Below are 17,882 nucleotides of genomic sequence, written 5' to 3'. Positions count from 1 at the left end.
CTGAAGGCACACAAGACTGTTAGTAGAAGAGGACCCTATTTTTGAATACTTCCCTGCACCTACGCAATCTGTTTCCCACTTCTGGTGAACAAAAGCAGCAAGTGGTGGGAGTCTAAACCCTGTGCTCTATCACAGGTAGAAATTTTGAGTGAAGCCGGTTGCCTCGTTACAATTCTGAAATCTTTTTTCACAATCTGTCTAATAAGTTGGTGGTGATTTCATAACTGCTCATTATGTAGTAACCACTCATATATATAGGAAAAGATATTTGTCTTAGTTTGCCCCCACACCGCCATAATGGAATGAGAATCACTTTCCCATCTCAAGCCTCGAAGAGTACAATATACTGAACTCAACTTGTTGGGGTTAATTACATGGTTATTATTGGACAGGGGAGAAAAAGAAGGTTTATCCATGATCAGGCAGTAAAAGACACAGCCGTGACTTTGCCTATTTCCTCAGCAATGGTAATGTTTGTGTATAGCAGCTGGCAATGTGGGTGATGTGACATCTCCTTTCCCTTATGGAGCCAGGCGTCTGCTTTCTGCCCCCAAGCCAGGGATAGGCAGCACAGTGGCAGCTGCTCCCATGAGTAGGCCACAGACCATAAGTGGCCCCCAGGCAACCAATAAGGGAACAGCAGTTAGGACGGCAAAGCTGCTTTGTGGCTACTTCTGCCTTTTCTCTGTTTCTGCTGCCTCCTGAGTTTTGAACGATCCACCATCTCAGTTGAATGCAAGCTTTGATATTGTTGTCCTGCCTCAAACAACAAAAGGTCTCTTGGATAGTGCTGTACATAAATAATTCTTTGAAAGAAGATTCCTACTCTGCTAAACAAAATATCTAGTGACCATTTCCTAATGTCCTTTTGAAAAGTAAAATCATAATGCTGGTAGCATAAGGCAGGGCTTTTCAACCTTTTCACCCATTGTACCACTTTTAGGATTTGGCAACATCCGAGTACCACCAGTCGCCTAGCAAGGTGTCAAAAAAAGGAAAAAAAGTGATGAAGTACAGGTGGTCCTCGACTTACAACAGTTTGCTTAATGAGTTACAATAGCACTGCCCGCCCGCCCGACAGCGTTCTTCCTCCTGTTTGAGGTTTTCATTGTTGTGAGCATTTCTGTTGAGGATTGGCAGCGGGGGTGGGGTGGGGGGGTGTTTGGTTTTTATTCCCCCCATCTGATGGGTGGTTGCAGCAGGTTTTGATCCCTTCACATGACCCTGGGACACTGTGACTGTCATAAATATGAATCAGTTGCCAAGCATCTGAATGTAAATCACAAGACCCTGGAGATGCTGCAACATTCCAGCTGATCGGCGCTCAGCAGAAGCACCAGGATCAGTGCCGAGCTCCAGCTGGAGCCTGGCGCTGATACTGGCGCTTCCACTGAGCCCTGACAGCCCTGAAGAAGTGCTGATCCTGGCGTTTCCGCTGAGCCCTGACAGCCCTGCAGCTCCAGCCATCTCTTGCTCAGGCTTGTGTGGTGCTGCCACTGGTCCAGCTCATTCCCCTCCCCCACTACTACTTTTCTAGGATGATCGCGTACCACCTGCCAGGTGCCAATGTACCACAGGTGGTACCCCGTACCACTGGTTGAAAATCCCTGGCATAAGGAGGCAAACTGGTTAATCAAAATTATTTCTACCGGGGTTTAGGCCAGATTTAGGGAAATAGATTGCCTTGGGAAGCACCTAATCTTGGAATTGAATAAATAGGTTGGAAGGGACCTTAGGCTTATATCTGGTCTGATCCTCGTCCAGTACAAAACATCCTGTATTACACCATCCTTGCCAAATTGCTAACTACCCTTTCAGTGTCAGAAAGTTCACCAGCTTCCAAGGAGTCTATTCCATTGCTGAACTGCTCTAACTATTAGGATTTTTTTCTTGATGCTCAGGCAAAATCAGTTTCTTCATAATTTAGACCAGTTGTTTCTTGTCTTGTCTTCTGAAACAAAACTCAACAATTCTTCTGTCTTCTGAATAACAACCTTCAGATACCTGAAAATAACAATTATGTCTCCTCACAGTCTCCCCCCCCCTTTTTCTTCCTGTGTAAGCATGCAGGGATGGTAATTGGCCCAAATTCTTTGTAGTACTTGCATCTGTTCTTTGTTCTTAAGGCTTTACAGGAGGGGGGGTTAGAGATAACAAATGATATTTAGGTAGCTCTGCTGTGGAGGACCTTGCTCTGCCCGCCATAAAGTAGCCTCTACCCCTTGACTCATCTTATTGATTTTTGTCCCCACCTCCACACCCACATGTGTATATGTTCTCCTCCTCCTATTTCATCAGCCCCCTAACAACCCTGTGACATAGGGAGAGATGGCCATGTTCACAAGAAATGACAAACCACACTACAACCATATTGGAGTCTACAATATTATGTACCCCAAACTTATGTAACCCTAGCAGTGTGTTGAGAAAACTCAGAAGATTGGAGTAAATTACAGATAACCATGGTGAACAAACTCAGACACTAACCAGATCAAACTCACCCAGAGAGTTTCCACTACTTAGGGTGGGCTAGAATCCATTCTCCCAGTCCCCACTATTATTATTATTGTTGTTACAATTTATATTCTGTCTTTGCTCTAGGAGCTGACAGAGGCACACCTGGCATTGCCTCACCTACAACCCTCTGAGGTAGAATGGACTGACCCAACACTTACAGCAAGTCCCAGGGAGACGGGTAGTTAAGAAATATTAAATATAAATATAAATAAAAAAGAAAATTTATATGGTTTGCTAAGGGCTCAAACGTGGCTCTCCCTAGCCAAGAGACCAACATCTCAAATCACTACCACCCTCAGAACTCTCCGGTGCTGAATTCCGCAATTATTACCTGCTTACCTGGAAGCAAAAGTGGGGCAAATACAGGTGTAAATTTTGCTGTTAAAAACGAACCCTATGGAAAGCACTGCTTACGAAAGGTAAAGAAGCAGGAGTGTTGCATACACGGACATGATTGAACTAACGCACTTGGGAGCTTCTCTGTGAAAAAGGCACGGGATTTATCATTATTATTATTGTTGTTGTTATTATTATTATTGTTGTTGTTGTTGTTGTTGTTGTTATTATTATTATTATTATTATTATTATTATTATTATTATTATTATTATTATTATTATTATTATTATTTTTCCTTTTTTTCTGCCCAACCGAAGGTGGCAAACCTCGGGCACGGCGGGGCGGGGAGGTCCGGGTGAAGGGCGAGTTCCGCTCCCGCGCTAGAGCCACCCATTCGGTGGCTGAGGGTCGCCGGCAGCAGGGAAGCGGCGCACGAAGCGGCGGCGGCGGCGGCAGAAGCAGCTCACTTCCTGGGCACTCTGGAGTTCGACCTGTGCATCCTCCGCGTTCCGTCAAGAAAGGCAGGAAGGCGGGCAGCGCTTCACCTGGCCGGCTCTCTTCCTTCCTTTCTAGGCGGGTCGAGGACTCCTCCGCACGTGCAGTCCCCGCTTGGATGCGCAGCGGCCGAACCCCGAGATCGGCGCCCTCGGGGGGCCCCGTCTTTTTTTTCCCCCAAGTTGCGTCCAGGGAGCTCGGCGTTATCATTCCAGCGTCCGGAGAAGCCCGGCCTCGCTTCGCCAGCCAGACTAGAAGATCCCCTGGCCACGCCTCGCTCCAATCCGGAGGGCCCTCTGAAATGAGCCAGGTGGCAAGGAAGGGCGTGGGAAGCCCCAGGCGCGGCGAGCGGCCGGCCGCGGCTGGAAGGCAGCGAGGCAGCGAATAAACAGAGGGCGCCAGGCCCCGGGCTCGCCCAACTCGCCTCGGTCGCTCGCCTTTCGGCCGAGATGAGCGGCTGGGCAGGGCTGGCCGGGCTCCTCCTGGCCGTGGCCGGAGCTCCGAAACAACTGCCGCGGCCGCCCCGGGCGCCGCCGAGTAGCCTTCGCCCGGCCGCCGCAGAACACGCCGCTCCGTTCGACCACGTCTTGAACGGGACGGTCAACCGAGGCGCCGAGCGGCTCTACTCCTTCAACTACACCAGTAAGGTGGGCCAGGTAAGGATGCCCTCGCCTGGTCTTCCGCAGTCCGGACGGGTGCTCCGGGGCAGGTGCGCCAGAGCTGCGCCCTGGCCGAGCTCCCGGCGAGAGCCCTCGAAGGCGGCGCAGCTCGGAGTGGGGCGTGGGGGGGGGTGTCTCGGGGGAGAGGGCGAGCTGGGCCGGGCCGGGTGGCGAGTTCCCGTTGCGAGGCAGGAGGAGACCTCCGAGGGGTAAATGCCGAAGGCCTGCAGCAGGGCTTAGATCAGGGGTCTTCAAACTTGGCCCTTTTATGACTTGTGGACTTCAACTCCCAGAATTCCTCAGCCAGCTTTGCTGGCTGAGGAATTCTGGGAGTTGAAGTCCACAAGTCATAAAAGGGCCAAGTTTGAAGACCCCTGGCTTAGATGATGGGAAAGGTAGGCTGGGGGCAAAGCCCAGCGATTCTGGACTGAAAACTGGTCGGGTTATTCATTTATTATCACTTTCAGGCCCCCTCCCGTTTCGGCACTTTCCTAGGAGCTAGCTATTTTTCTGAACTTGTTTTTTTTAATGTGATTATTTCTGCAAATAAAACTCCCATTTAAACAAACTTCAGATTTCCCTGTTCTTTCTGAGTCATGCCAAATTGCTTCCTTGAGATAATGTCAGAGCGCATGTTATCATGGAATTACATAACAGTTAACCCCGCATTGGTAATTAGAGGTTATTATTACATCCATCACACAGTGTGTGTGTGTTTTTTTGGGGGGGGGGTAGGAGTAAGCAATGTGCAATAAAAGAAAAGATGTTAATAGATTAAATTAAAGAGATGGTCATTCATTCTCTGCTTGTGACCAAATCATCTAAATGTATTTATTTCATTTGGGCAGTGTTAGACTTCAGGGTTTATGTGTGTGTGTGTGTGTGTGTGTGTGTGTGTGTGTGTGTATACCTGTTTGTGCATGTACACATATATGTATGTTTGTAAACATATGTAAACCCTGAAGTCTGCCCAAATGAAAGAAATATATATTTCATTTATATTCTTTAAGTATATTAAGTATATTTCTTTTACACCTATCACTTACTTTTGCATTCAGTCCAGTTCATTCATTCTTGACTCTTTTTTACCACATTTATTATTTATTATTTATTTAATCCCATTTATATCCCGCCCTTCTCCGAAGACTCAGGGCGGCTTACAATTTTAAGCACAAACCAATGTGCTTAGCAATAGCCTTCATTCTATGTACCGTATATGCCTGCTTATTAGGGCTTTCGCCCCCATACCCATAAAGTAACCCATTTCCTTTGCATTCAATAGTTTCTTCTGATATAAGTTCTATATAAGAAAGAAGGCAAAATACACAGTATGTTTGCTTATTTTGATACACATTCAATCTTTACAATAATCTCCATATTACCCACTATCTTTTTATCAGCAAGGAAAGTATACAACTACCTGGAAATGTGAAAAGAACAAATCCTTCTCTGAACTAAAAAAATAAAAATAACAAAGCAAAACATGTAAATATTTATCTTGCCAACCTTATAGGCAAGTTAATGTATGTATATGGACAAATTTAATAATTTTTCATTCTCTACACGGTTATTCCAAATTGCTTGAATATTATTCAAAATTATTTTTGAAAATTGTTAAAAGTTATTGATTCAGTTTCCATAAACACTGGAGGCCACCCCACCAATTTCAAAACCTCTGGTGTTTCTGAGGGTGCAAGTAATGTAATGCCAAATCACATACATAGCAAGTATTTTATCTGTACGTGTTGCCATTCAACCTTTCTAGGTAAATTCTATTCTTTACATAGATTTTGAAAAGTGTTAAAAGTATCCTTATTTAATAACTTCATGGAACCATAAGCTTCCATTATGACCCTATGTTTTCTAGAAATACAACTCCAAAATGTGCAAAATGTGGTAAGGAATCTGATCTCCTTTTGTTCCTATAAAATAGTGGCAGAAATCAAATTTCTTGCTTCCTTCTGTATTTGAGACGGAGAGCAATTGTTCTAGAACAGGATTTTTTAAATGCTAGGCTTCTTTTCTGAGACAGCTGATTCTGAGCAGAGGGCAGAAATTCTAAAGTGGATCATGAATCACATCATGCTTACTGGCTAAGATACCATCCCTTACACACAAGTGAATCCTTAATTTGAACAGACCAAGCAGGGTTATGGTGTTTCCATTATTCCCATGTCTCCATTTAGCATTATGTCCTCCTGGTGACATTAAAGCATTTGCATAAACTTTTGCTGTGAGCTATATGTAGGCTAATGGCAGCTAAGCCCCACTCCCTCAGTGAAAAGGATAGCCTCCTGGAAGAAGATGAACTCTTTTGAATGAGATGCACTGACTGTCAGGCTACACCTGAGCAAAATGTCTATGGTGAAGTATGCTGCCTATACAGGTAGTCTTCGACTTTTGACCATATTTGAGCCCAAACTTTCAGTTGCTAAGTGAGATAGTTAAGTGAGTTTTGCCCCATTTTACAACCTTTCTTGCCACCGTTGTTAAGTGAATCATTGCAGTTAAGTTAGTAACATGGTTGTTAAGTGAATCTGACTTCCCCATTGACTTTGCATGTCAGAAGCTCGCAAAAGCTGATCACATGACCCCGGGACACTGTAACCGTCATAAATATGAGTCACCCGCCAAGCATATGAATTCTAATCACATGACCATAGGGATGCCACAACAGTCATAAGTGTGAAAAACAATCATACATCACTTTTTCCAGTGACTTGTAACTTCGAATGGTCACTAAGTGCACTGTTGTAAGTCAAGGACTACCTGTACTCACTGAGGATCTATGTCTTTGGGGGAGTATCTTCCATCTCACATAGAACCATAGAATCATGGGGCTAGAAGGGATCTTGGAGGTCTTCCAGTCCAACCTCCTTCCCAAGGCAGGAGTCCTTCTTCATTCCAGACAAATGGCTCTCCAATCTTGTCTTGAAAACTTTCAGTGACCAAACATTCACAACTGCAGAGGAAAGCTGTTCCATTGATCAATTGTTCTCATTTTCAGGAAATTTCTCATTAGTTCCAAATTAGATATCTCTTTAATGTGTTTCCACTAATTGTTTCTTGTCCTGCCTACTGGTGGTTTAGAGAACAAGTCTCTCCCCTGTGACAGCCCCTCAAGTATCAGAAGACAGCTATCAGGTCACCCCTAATTCTTCTCTCCATTAAGCTAGCCATACTTACTTTCCTTAACTGTTCATTATCTCATTTTTCAGGGTTTCCCAGGCATATGGAATTGTTTTTCCTTTTAGGATTTCCACCCATGAAATCCTTTCTAATCTTTCTCTTAGTTTGTTAAAGCCAGCTCTCTTAAAGTCTAAAACAGTAGTCTGACTTTGTTCAGTCACTTTTTCCTGCACTATGGTGAATTGTAGTATGACACGGTCACTTTCTCCCAAGCTTCCTACCATTTCCATTTCTTCAACCATCTTATCCCTATTAGGATTAAATCCAGGGCAGCTGATCTTCTAGTTCCCTCTCCACTATTTGGGTGACAAAGTCGTCAATTAGGCACATCAGAAATCTGTTGTTATTGTTTCTTTTTACTTTTTTACTTATTGATTGGGAAATATAAAAGCATGAGAGGGTTTGCATGGAAAAAAAAACAGAATGAAATCCACCAATGTAAATATAGTTAAGTGCTAAAAAAGATTGTCACTTGTAAAAGTATTTAGAATTTGGGGGGAGAAATAAGCTGAAATAAATATGGTGACAGGATTTATGATAAGGCAACTAAAACGATACACAGGAGTACCGAAACTATATATTTAACTGTTGTTAAGCAAACAAAACTGTCTTAATCTAATGTTTTGCAAAGAAAGATATGTTGGGGAAAGGGGAAATCAAGTGAAATTAACATATGAAACATAGATTATAGAATTTAATTGTTAAGGACTGTTTTATAAATGTTACCCAGACAGCATTCTGTTTTATAATGATTTATGTTATGTTAAAAAATATTTACACACAAAAAAAATTGAGAAATCTGTTAGATATTCCATTCACTGCAGAATTTGTTTGCCAGTTGATTTCAGGGAAGTTACTACTACGTGCCTTTCCTGCACACCTTGGCTAATAGATTAGCAAAAGGTTTGTCTTTTTCCTCTGCTTGGTTAAATGGCCTATAGTACACACCCAGTGGTGGGATTCAGCCAGTTCGCACCACTTTGGCAGAACCGGTAGCTAATTTTTTGTTGCCCAGGCCCAGAATGGACTTCCAGAAGCGACATCCACACAGGGAACTGGTTATTCACATATTTGAATCCCACCACTGTACACTCCTATAACAATGCCATTTCTTTTTCCTCTAATATTCACTCAAATACCTTCAAGAAAGTTTTTATCCCTAGTATTGTGTATTTCTATAAAGGTGTAGTAATTTTTTACATACAAAGGAACTCCTCCCCCTCTTTTTTAGCTTTATATTCAAATCACAGGTTTCATCCCACCAAGTTTCAGAAATTACAGCAATATTGTACCTGCCCTCATGTATTAGGACTTCATGTTATCCCTGTCTGAGCATGTGTAATGTCTTCATAAGTCTGCATCCTCTCTTTGTGGGCCGCATCCTAATTTACTCCCATCAGAAAAGGATTAAAGTGGAAATACCATCGGGGTTACTCTGAATAGAACAGGCTAAAGTAGGCATTGACTGATGGAGTATCCCTGCTGTCTTTGTCTCTGTGCAGGTGGATGCCCTCCGTGTTACCGTGAAGAGTGACTCCGAAGACGATCAGTACCCTGTCTTGTTTGTAGTTCGGCAGCAAAAGGGGGTGCTGTCCTGGCAGCTCCCTCTCATTTTTCATGGGCTGTAAGTAATCGCTCCCTATGATAAGATATTTATCTCTATCCTATTTAGTTTTTCTCATTCCAACGTCTTCCCTCAAATTCCTTCTAAAAGATTTTTTTAAAGGGAGTTTTTTTTACTCTTTGCCTGCTAGAGAAGAAGCTTCCTTCATTTTTTTTTTTGCAACATTGCATTTTACTTTGTGGCACATTTATTTTTTATTGTACAGAGAATTTACACTGAATTAAAGTGTAGAGATAAGGACAGATGGTAAATTTAAAAAATAATTCAGTATTGCTGGTTAAATCTGTTCTTTAATATTTAATTGAATCCCAATAGCTATTCAAAGTAAGTAGTAATTTCCTATCGAACACCTTTTTTTTTACAATATTGGTTTTCATATAATTTTGTGCATTACTTTAAGCTATCTTTTGTTTTTGGAGTTTTGTAAAATAGACATGCACAACTCAAAATGGTTTGAAATATATATTTATTATGAATTAACCTCTTTTATGTTATACTTGTTAAATTTATACATTAAAACTGGCTTGTAATAAAGTACAGATATAATGTGGTAGGAACAATGGGAGTAATGAAACAGATGGGAGCACAATATAATTGTTTCAACAGAGTCAAGATAAGAGCCTGTTGTCTGGCCCCACTCAGTAATTAACAAACTCTTCTGAATAGTTTTCAGACTAACATCCTGTGATAACCCAGTTTGGAGGTTGTTGTTAGTTGTGAAGTCGTGTCTGACCCATCGCGACCCTATGGACAATGTTCCTCCAGGCCTTCCTGTCCTCTACCATCTTCTGGAGTCCATCTAAGCTCACGCCTACTGCTTCAATGACTCCATCCAGCCACCTCATTCTCTGTCGTCCCCTTCTTCTCTTGCCCTCAATCTTTCCCAGGTTTGGAGGTTAGCAGAACATTAATTCTTGGGGTTTCCGTGCCAAACATAGAAATATGACCTTCTCAATATAGAATACCCAATTTTCCCAACATTTTATATTTGATCTGTCAGGGTAATTTTGTTCTTGTCAAAAATGTCACCTCTAGGGCAAAGAAACCTCTAACTAGCAGCTTCCATTTAATAACCTTCTACAACTGCTTTCATATTTCTACTCTTCACTTTGGAAATAAAAGAAATGGGTGTCAGTGGTTAGCACTTAATTCAAAATGATTAATAATAATAATAATAATAATAATAATAATAATAATAATAATAATAATAATAAAGTTGGAAGGGACCTTGGAGGTCATCTAGTCCAACCCCCTGCTCAGGCAGGAAACCTTATACCATTTCAGACAAATGGCTGTCCAGTCTCTTCTTAAAAACTTTCAGTGTTCGCCACTTCTGGAGGCAGGTTGTTCCACTGGTTAATTATTCTAACTGTCAGGAAGTTTCTCTTTAATTCTCCTTGACTAGTTTCCATCCGTTGCTTCTTGTCCTGCCTTCAGGTGCTTTGGAGAATAGCTTGACTCCCTCTTCTTTCTGGCAGCCCCTGAGATATTGAAACACTGCTATCATGTCACCCCTCACCCTTCTCTTCGTTAAACTACACATACCCAATTCCAGCAACCATTCCTTATATGTTTTAGCCTTCAGTCCCCTAATCATCTTTGTTCTCTTCTCTGTACTTTTTCTAGTCTCAACATCTTTTTTACATCGTGGTGCCCAAAACTGGATGCAGTATTCCAAGTGTGGCCTTACCAAGGCATTGTAAAGTGGTATTAATACTTCACTTGATCTTGATTCTATCCCTCTGTTAATGCAGCCTAGTACTGTGTTGGCTTTTTTGGCAGCTGGAGCACACTGCTGGCTCATATTTAAGTGATTGTCCACTAGGACTCCGAGATCTCTCTCGCAGTTACTACTGTTGAGCAAGGTACCACCTATACTATACCTGTGCGTTTGGTTTTTCCTGCCTAAATGTAGAACCTTACTTTTTTCAACATTGAATTTCATTTTGTTAGATAGTGCCCAGTGTTCAAGTCTGTCTAGATCCTCCTGTATCTTAAGCCTGTCTTCTGGAGTATTAGCTATTCCTGCCAGCTTGGTGTCATCTGCAAATTTGATGAATTCCCCATCTATCCCCTCGTCCAAATCATTGATGAAGATGTTGAAGAGCACTGGGCCCAGAACAGAGCCCTGGGGCACCCCACTATACACTTCCTTCCATGTAGATGCAGTTCCATTGAGGACCACATGCTGAGTATGGCCGGTCAGCCAACTATGAATCCATCTGGTGGTGATGCTATCTAACCCACATTTTTCTATCTTATCAAGTAGTAGGTTGTGATCTACTTTATCAAATGCCTTACTGATGTCCAAGTAAATTATATCTACAGCATTCCTCTGGTCCTCTAATTTTGTCACTTGGTCAAAGAATGCAATAAGATTTGTCTGGCATGATCTGGTTTGGACAAACCCATGTTGGCTTTTGATAATGACTTTGTTTGCCTCTAGGTGTTCGCTGATTCATTGCTTGATTATCTTTTCCAGAATCTTCTCAGGTATTGAGATCAGGCTGATAGGTCTGTAGTTTCCTGGATCCATTTTTTCCCTTTCTTGAAGATGGGAACTATATCAGCTCTTTTCCAGTCCTCTGGTAGTTCCCCAGTGCTCCAGGATCCTTGAAAAATATAGTTCAGTGGTTCTGAGATCACGTCTGCCAGTTCCATGAGAACCTTGGGGTGTAATCCATTTGGTCCTGGTGATTTGAACTCGTCTAGGCTGGACAGGTGCTCACTTACCATTTTCTTGGCTATCTTAATGTGTTTCTATTCTGTTTTTTATGGCACTGGTTTTGGTAGGTTGGACTGATTTTTCCCTTTGTGTAAAGACAGATGCAAAAAATGAGTTAAATAGTTCTGCTTTCTCCCTGTTGCTTGTCACCTTCTTGCCACTTTCCCCCACTAATGGACCAAACATTTCCTTAACTTTTTTCTTGTTTTTTACATGTTGAAAGAAGCTTTTTTGTTATTTTTGACTTTGGTTGTAAGCCTTAGTTCATTTTGAGCCTTAGCTTTCCTCACTTCATCTTTGCAGGCTCAGGCTATTTGCTGATATTCTGCCTTAGTTATGTGCCCCTCTTTCCACTTCTTTTACTTGTCCTTTTTATCTTTCATTTTATCAGAGAGTTCTTTATGCAGCCATGCTAGTTTCTTCCGAGAGCTGTTATTTTTCTTCTTTGTTGGTATTGTGCTAGACTAGGCCTTTATTATCTCACTTTTCAAAATTTCCCAAGCTTCTTGAGTTGTTTTCCCCTTTAGGATTCTCATCCAAGGAATTCCTTCCCAAGATCTTTCTAAGTTTATTGAAATTAGTTCTTTTAAAGTCCAAGACTCTAGTTTGACTGTGTTCTATTGCTTGTGCTTCCAGAATGTTGAATTCCAATATTGCATGATCACTTCCCCCCAAGGTTCCTGTGGCTTCAACACCTTCTATCATTTCAATTCTGTTAGTGAGGATTAGATCCAATATGGCTGATTACCTATTTCCCTTTTCTACTTTTTGGGAGACAAAGTTGTCTGCTAGAATTGTCAGGAATCTGTTTGACTTCCACTTGGTGCAGAGTTTGTCTCTCAGTTGATGTCAGGGTAATTAAAAGTCCCCCATTACTATTGTGATGTGCTTCTTACATACTTTAGTTAGCTGACTAGCAAAAAGTTCACCTATTTCCTCTGTTTGGTTGGGCGGCCTATAGTATACATCTATGGCAATGTCATTTTCCCCACCTTTTATATTGACCCAAATTCATTCAGGACAATTTTCATCATTGTTGTGCTCTATTTCTGTAGAGATATAGCTATTTCTTATATAGAGAGCAACTCCACCTCCTCTTTTGTTAGATCTGTTTCTTTTAAATAATTTAAATCCCTCTAGCTGTGTGTTCCATTTGTGGGTTTCGTCCCACAATGTTTCTGTAATGGCAACAATATCATATCCGCCCTCATTTACCTGAATTTCTAGTTTACCCTGCTTACTGTTCATACTCTGTGCCTTGGTGTTCAAGTCCTTTATGACTGACCCTGTGTTTACTTTCTACATAACTTGTGTGGTGCCTGTGTTCCCCTATTTTCTTAGATTGCTGGGGACAGGGATGTTCTGTATCAGTTAACTCACTGCCACCGTTGTTTAGTTTAAATATTCCTCCAGAAAAGCTGTGAATTTATTGCCAAGTAACTCAGTCCCTTTCTTGGATGGATGCAAACCATCTCTTTTGTACACTTTTTCATTGGACCAGCTACAGACATCATGACTAATACAACCAAAGCCTTTTCCTTTACACTACTTTTTTAGCCACATATTAAATTCTGCTGTATGCTGGCCTTTTCCATTTTTCTCCTTATACACTGGTAAAACCTCTGAAAAAGTGAGCCTACAGCCTATTCTGCTGAGTTCCTGCCCCAGGCTCTGGAAATCATTCTGCAAAGAGAGTACATCCTTTTGGGACATATCGTTAGTGCCAAGATGTATAATGGTATCCACACCACAGTCCTTGTTGGCATTCTTCGACTATTTTAAAAATGCGCTTCTTGTCCCAATTGGCAGTAGCACCTGGAAGACACCTCTGTATTCTTTCTTAAATTTACATCTCTTATAATTGAATCACCATCCAGAAGATGGCTTCTCTTTTTGGATACCTTTCTCTTCTTGCATGACTGATTTTTTAATACCTGATTCGCACTTCTCCCTGTCAAAAACAAGTTCTTCATCTCGGACCATGGTCCCCTGCTAATTTGAGTTATCATCACAACTTCTTTGACCTGTTTCCTTAATTAAGGTCAGCAAGGGCACTGTATCTGTTATGCAGGGACACAGGAAAAGCTTTGTGTTTATGGTTCACAGCTCTCACCCTGCCAGATCCCACAGTTGTCCACTTCTCCTGCAGGATCTTTGTGGTAGAGGGGGCTGATAGCGCAGAGGCTCAGTAGAGTAGAAGGGCTGAACTGAACACCTAATTTCTGCCTGAAGAGCACAGATTACAGACCCTAGATAAATAGTCTGTCCTTGTAGACCAGTGATTTGTGTACAGATTAGGACAGTTTCCCAGTTTGAAAAGAGTGCTGCGAAAGACAGCTGAAAAACAAGTGTTGCACTGAACTAAGCCAGACATTCTGAGATGAAAGGAATCTCAGATGCACTTGCCCTGAATGTACTGCCACTGTTTTTAATTTTTAGTTATATGATTCACGCGCCATTAGGCACGCAGGCTGCTACTTTGCTTCTCCACCCACCTCCTTCTTAACTCACAGTATTGTAGCTTTTCCCAGCAACCTCTGGCCAAATTCAAGTACAGGACATGGATCAGAGGCTGACTGGTGCTGGACAGATTTCAAAGAGAAAAGGTCACCAGCAATTAGGAATTGATGTGGAAAAATCAATAGGCAGATAATGTGATATAAACAGGATTAGTGGAGGTAGATAACAGAAGATAGGATGGTGAGACAAAAGGCATGTCAGGTGTTGTGTATGTAAATAGTTAGCAATAAGCCATAAAAGATATTGCAAACACTGTGCAGCTTTGCAAGGTTTAAAGCGGGAAAATAAGGTGCAATCATTGGACGCCACAACCAAGGAGCGGGAAAACAGACAGTTTGTATTGGTTACAGTTCAAACGCTTTCTCTATAAAAGGGTTGCAACATTTGACATTTGACAGTTGACTTTGTGTATTCAATAAACTCGTTCAGTGTTAACCACTCTGAGTCCTCGTCAATTCGAACCAAACAACTGGCGACGAAGGTGGGATTGACAGAAGACCAGAGATTAGGAAGAATTGTCGTGAAGGCGGCAAAGTCTGAGCGAGTCACAGTCAACCGAGCGGCCGCAGCAGAATAGGAAAAAAAATTCTCCGAATGGCGCAAATCGGGTCATTGAAGGAATTTGACCCTAACTTCCCCGAAGATTGGGAAGAATATATTGGTCAGGTCGAAGGATTCCTGTTAGTGAACGGAATCACCGACGACCGAAAAAAAGCGGCGGCACTTTTGACAATTTGCGGCACACCGGTCTACAGAGTCGCTGTCGGGCTGTGCCAGCCACAACCAGTCTCCAGCGTGCCCTATGCCGACCTCCTTGCAAAACTAAAGGTGCACTTTACTCCCCGAAGGTCCGAACTTTTTTGGCGGCGCATCTTCGAGAAGAGAAATCAGAGACCGGGGGAGTCCATACAGAAATTCGTCGCTGCCGTTAGGGAAGCCGCAGTTCGTTGCAAATACGATAATTTAGAAATCAGGATTCGGGACAGAGTTGTGCTAGGCTTACGCGATGAACAATTACAAAACAGAATAATCGCCAAACCTACTGGCGATTTACAGGAAGTGCTCGACGAACTCCTAACGTATGAGTCTACCGGGTATCGCGACCCCCCCCGCAGTAGCATGGCGACAGCTCCTGAAATTAACCAAGAGGGCTATGTGGACTGCGGGGAGGTGGATCAGCAGTGGGAGGAAGAGATCGCCGAAGTCTCCAGGCGATTTGGGAAGATGGCACCCAGACAACTTAGAAGCGAAGGGCCCGAACCCGGCCGCCGGCAACAACCCGCAACACCGCAGAGACCACCGACCGGGGCACAACGACCGTGGCGGGACACCGCAACCAGACCGCGCGACAACGACACCCAGAACCGATGCGGCAGCTGTGGCGGCAACCATCCCCGCGCTTCCTGCCGATTCCGCACCGCCAAGTGCAGGGCTTGTGGCAAGACCGGCCACATCCAGGCCATCTGCAGAAACCGCGTCCGGGACTCCCGTCTGAATGAAGTCGATGTGTGGCCAGAGGGTAAGGTAACCCCCAATGCCAGTGGCAAGGAGACCCCTAGATCCCGGGCGAAATTTTCAAACCCAGGGGAGGTGGCCCGAGTCAATCGGAAAAGGCAGGGTAGGGGGCACAATTTTCCGGACGGAAAATTAAAAATCACAGTCCTTCTGCAAGGGGTTCCTTGCAGAATGGAAATCGACTCTGGGGCTTCAGTGTCGATAATTTCCACTGAAACCCTGGAAAAAATTGAACAACTAAGTGGAAAAAGAATTCCACTTAGCCCAACAAATATTCAATTAATGGACTTCCAAAAAAGTCCAATAATCGTAAAGGGAAAGACCAGCCTTAGAGTTAATTTTAAGGGATTTAAGGGGGTCTTAGATGTGGTAGTTACGGAGGGGAATAGGACTAGCTTAATAGGGCTTAATTGGTTTCCTGCCCTGGGAATTTGGATAGGGGGAATAAATTCTGTGATTAGAAATAAGACCCTCGAATCCGTCTGCAAAGAATTTGCAGACGTATTCGATGGATCTCTAGGCAAGTACAAAGGGCCCCCCATTAATTTTAACCTAGACCCCTCAGTAAATCCCATCAGGCTAAAGGCCCGGAGGGTACCTTTTGCCTTAAAAGAAAAAATCGAGGCCGAGCTCGACCGGCTTGTAGGCCTCGGAGTTTTAGAACCCGTTGAGGGCGGTTTATGGGAGACGCCGATCGTCACACCCCTCAAACCCAATGGGGATGTGAGGATCTGCGCCGACTATAAAGCGACCCTCAACATTGGAATGAAAAAGCATGCTTACCCGGTCCCGACGGTGAAGCAGGTCCTCGCCACGATCCAGGACGCCGCCATCTTCGCCAAGCTCGACTTGGCGCATGCGTACTTACAGTTGACTGTTTCCAAAGAGGCTGCAGAGGCGCAAACAATTGTTACCCACAAGGGGGCGTTCCGAGTCCACAGACTGCAATTTGGGATTGCAGCTGCTCCAGGCATCTTCCAAGAAGTGATGGAGAGGACCTTAAAGGGCATACCTGGAGTATGCCCTTACTTTGATGATGTCCTAATAGCTGGAAAAGATGAAGGAATGTTAGTAGAGCGGCTGGAACAGGTACTGGGTAGATTTAGAAAGGCTGGATTAAAATTAAAAAAGGAAAAATGTAGCATAGGGGTTAAATCCACTGATTTTTTTGGGGTTCAGGATTGACAAAAGCGGAGTCCACCCTACCCCTGAAAAAATTAAAGCAATAAAAGGGGCTCCTGAACCAAGGAACAAGGCTGAGCTACAGGCCTTCCTAGGCTTGGTAAATTTTTATCACACTTTTGTGCCACATAAGGCTGCCATTGCAGAACCACTGCACAGGCTTTTAGATAAGAAGACCCCTTGGCATTGGCAAGACAAGCACAAAGTGAGTTTCCAGACCTTAAAAGATATCCTTTCCAGTAGCTCAACTGTAACCCACTTTATAGAAAATAGACCAATCTACCTGGCGTGCGATGCTTCGCCTTATGGCGTTGGGGCAGTAATCAGCCATTTAGACACCCAGGGAATGCAAAGACCCATTGCTTACTACTCCCGCACACTAACCAAGGCAGAGCGGAACTATGCTCAAATTGACCGGGAAGCTTTAGCCATAGTGGCAGGAGTTAAAAAGTTCCACGACTACCTGTATGGCAGGAACTTTACAATACTGACAGACCACAAACCCCTGCTGGGACTGTTTACCACAGATAAACAGACTCCCCAAATTATGTCTCCCAGGATGCTGAGATGGTCCATTTTCCTCTCAGCATATTCATTTTCCCTCCAATACCGACCAGGTAAAGACATGGGTCATGCAGACGCTCTTAGCAGATTGCCCCTTAGCACAACAGAGGAGGACCCTGCCCCAGTGGGACAAGTAATGTCCCTACAAGATATTCCTGATCTGCCCCTAACTGCTAAAGACATAGCTGAGGCAACCAATAAGGACCCCATCTTAAGGAGAGTAATGGCCTGGGTCATGAGCGGTTGGCCCAACGCCAACCCAGACGTAAAATACAGTCCATTTTTCCGAAGGAAGGATGAACTATCAGTTCATATGGGTTGCTTACTTTGGGGAACTCGTGTAGTAATCCCAGGAATCCACAAATCAGCTATTCTATTTGAATTGCATGAGGGACACCCTGGAATAGTAAGGATGAAGGCCTTAGCTAGGAGTCACTTGTGGTGGCCAGGATTGGACCAAGACATTGAGGAATGCGTTGCCAATTGCCATCTGTGCCAACGTTCCAGGCCTGAACAACAACACATCCGCACACATAAATGGGAGCTAGCTAGGAA

At 43.5% G+C, this 17,882-nt stretch overlaps 1 protein-coding gene across 4 annotated transcripts in view; it reads left to right on the top strand.

Moving 5' to 3' along the window:
* Window positions 1-3,224: 3,224 nt before the first annotated feature.
* Window positions 3,225-17,882, top strand: part of SIDT1 (SID1 transmembrane family member 1) — a 79,089-nt gene continuing 64,431 nt past the window's right edge. Inside the window, exons 1-2 of one of the 4 annotated variants that reach the window (XM_083351871.1) lie at window positions 3,225-4,005; window positions 8,700-8,821. In XM_083351871.1, coding sequence (XP_083207997.1) covers window positions 3,799-4,005; window positions 8,700-8,821 — 329 coding nt within the window. In that variant the 5' untranslated portion in view covers window positions 3,225-3,798. The remainder of the gene's footprint in view (window positions 4,006-8,699; window positions 8,822-17,882) is intronic. The other 3 variants (XM_083351870.1, XM_083351873.1, XM_083351872.1) reach the window with 3 other exon arrangements.

Source organism: Vipera ursinii (genome assembly GCF_947247035.1).
Source record: "Vipera ursinii genome assembly, chromosome: 2".
Classification (NCBI taxonomy): Eukaryota; Metazoa; Chordata; class Lepidosauria; order Squamata; family Viperidae; genus Vipera; species Vipera ursinii.
This window is presented reverse-complemented; position numbering and strand designations above follow the sequence as displayed.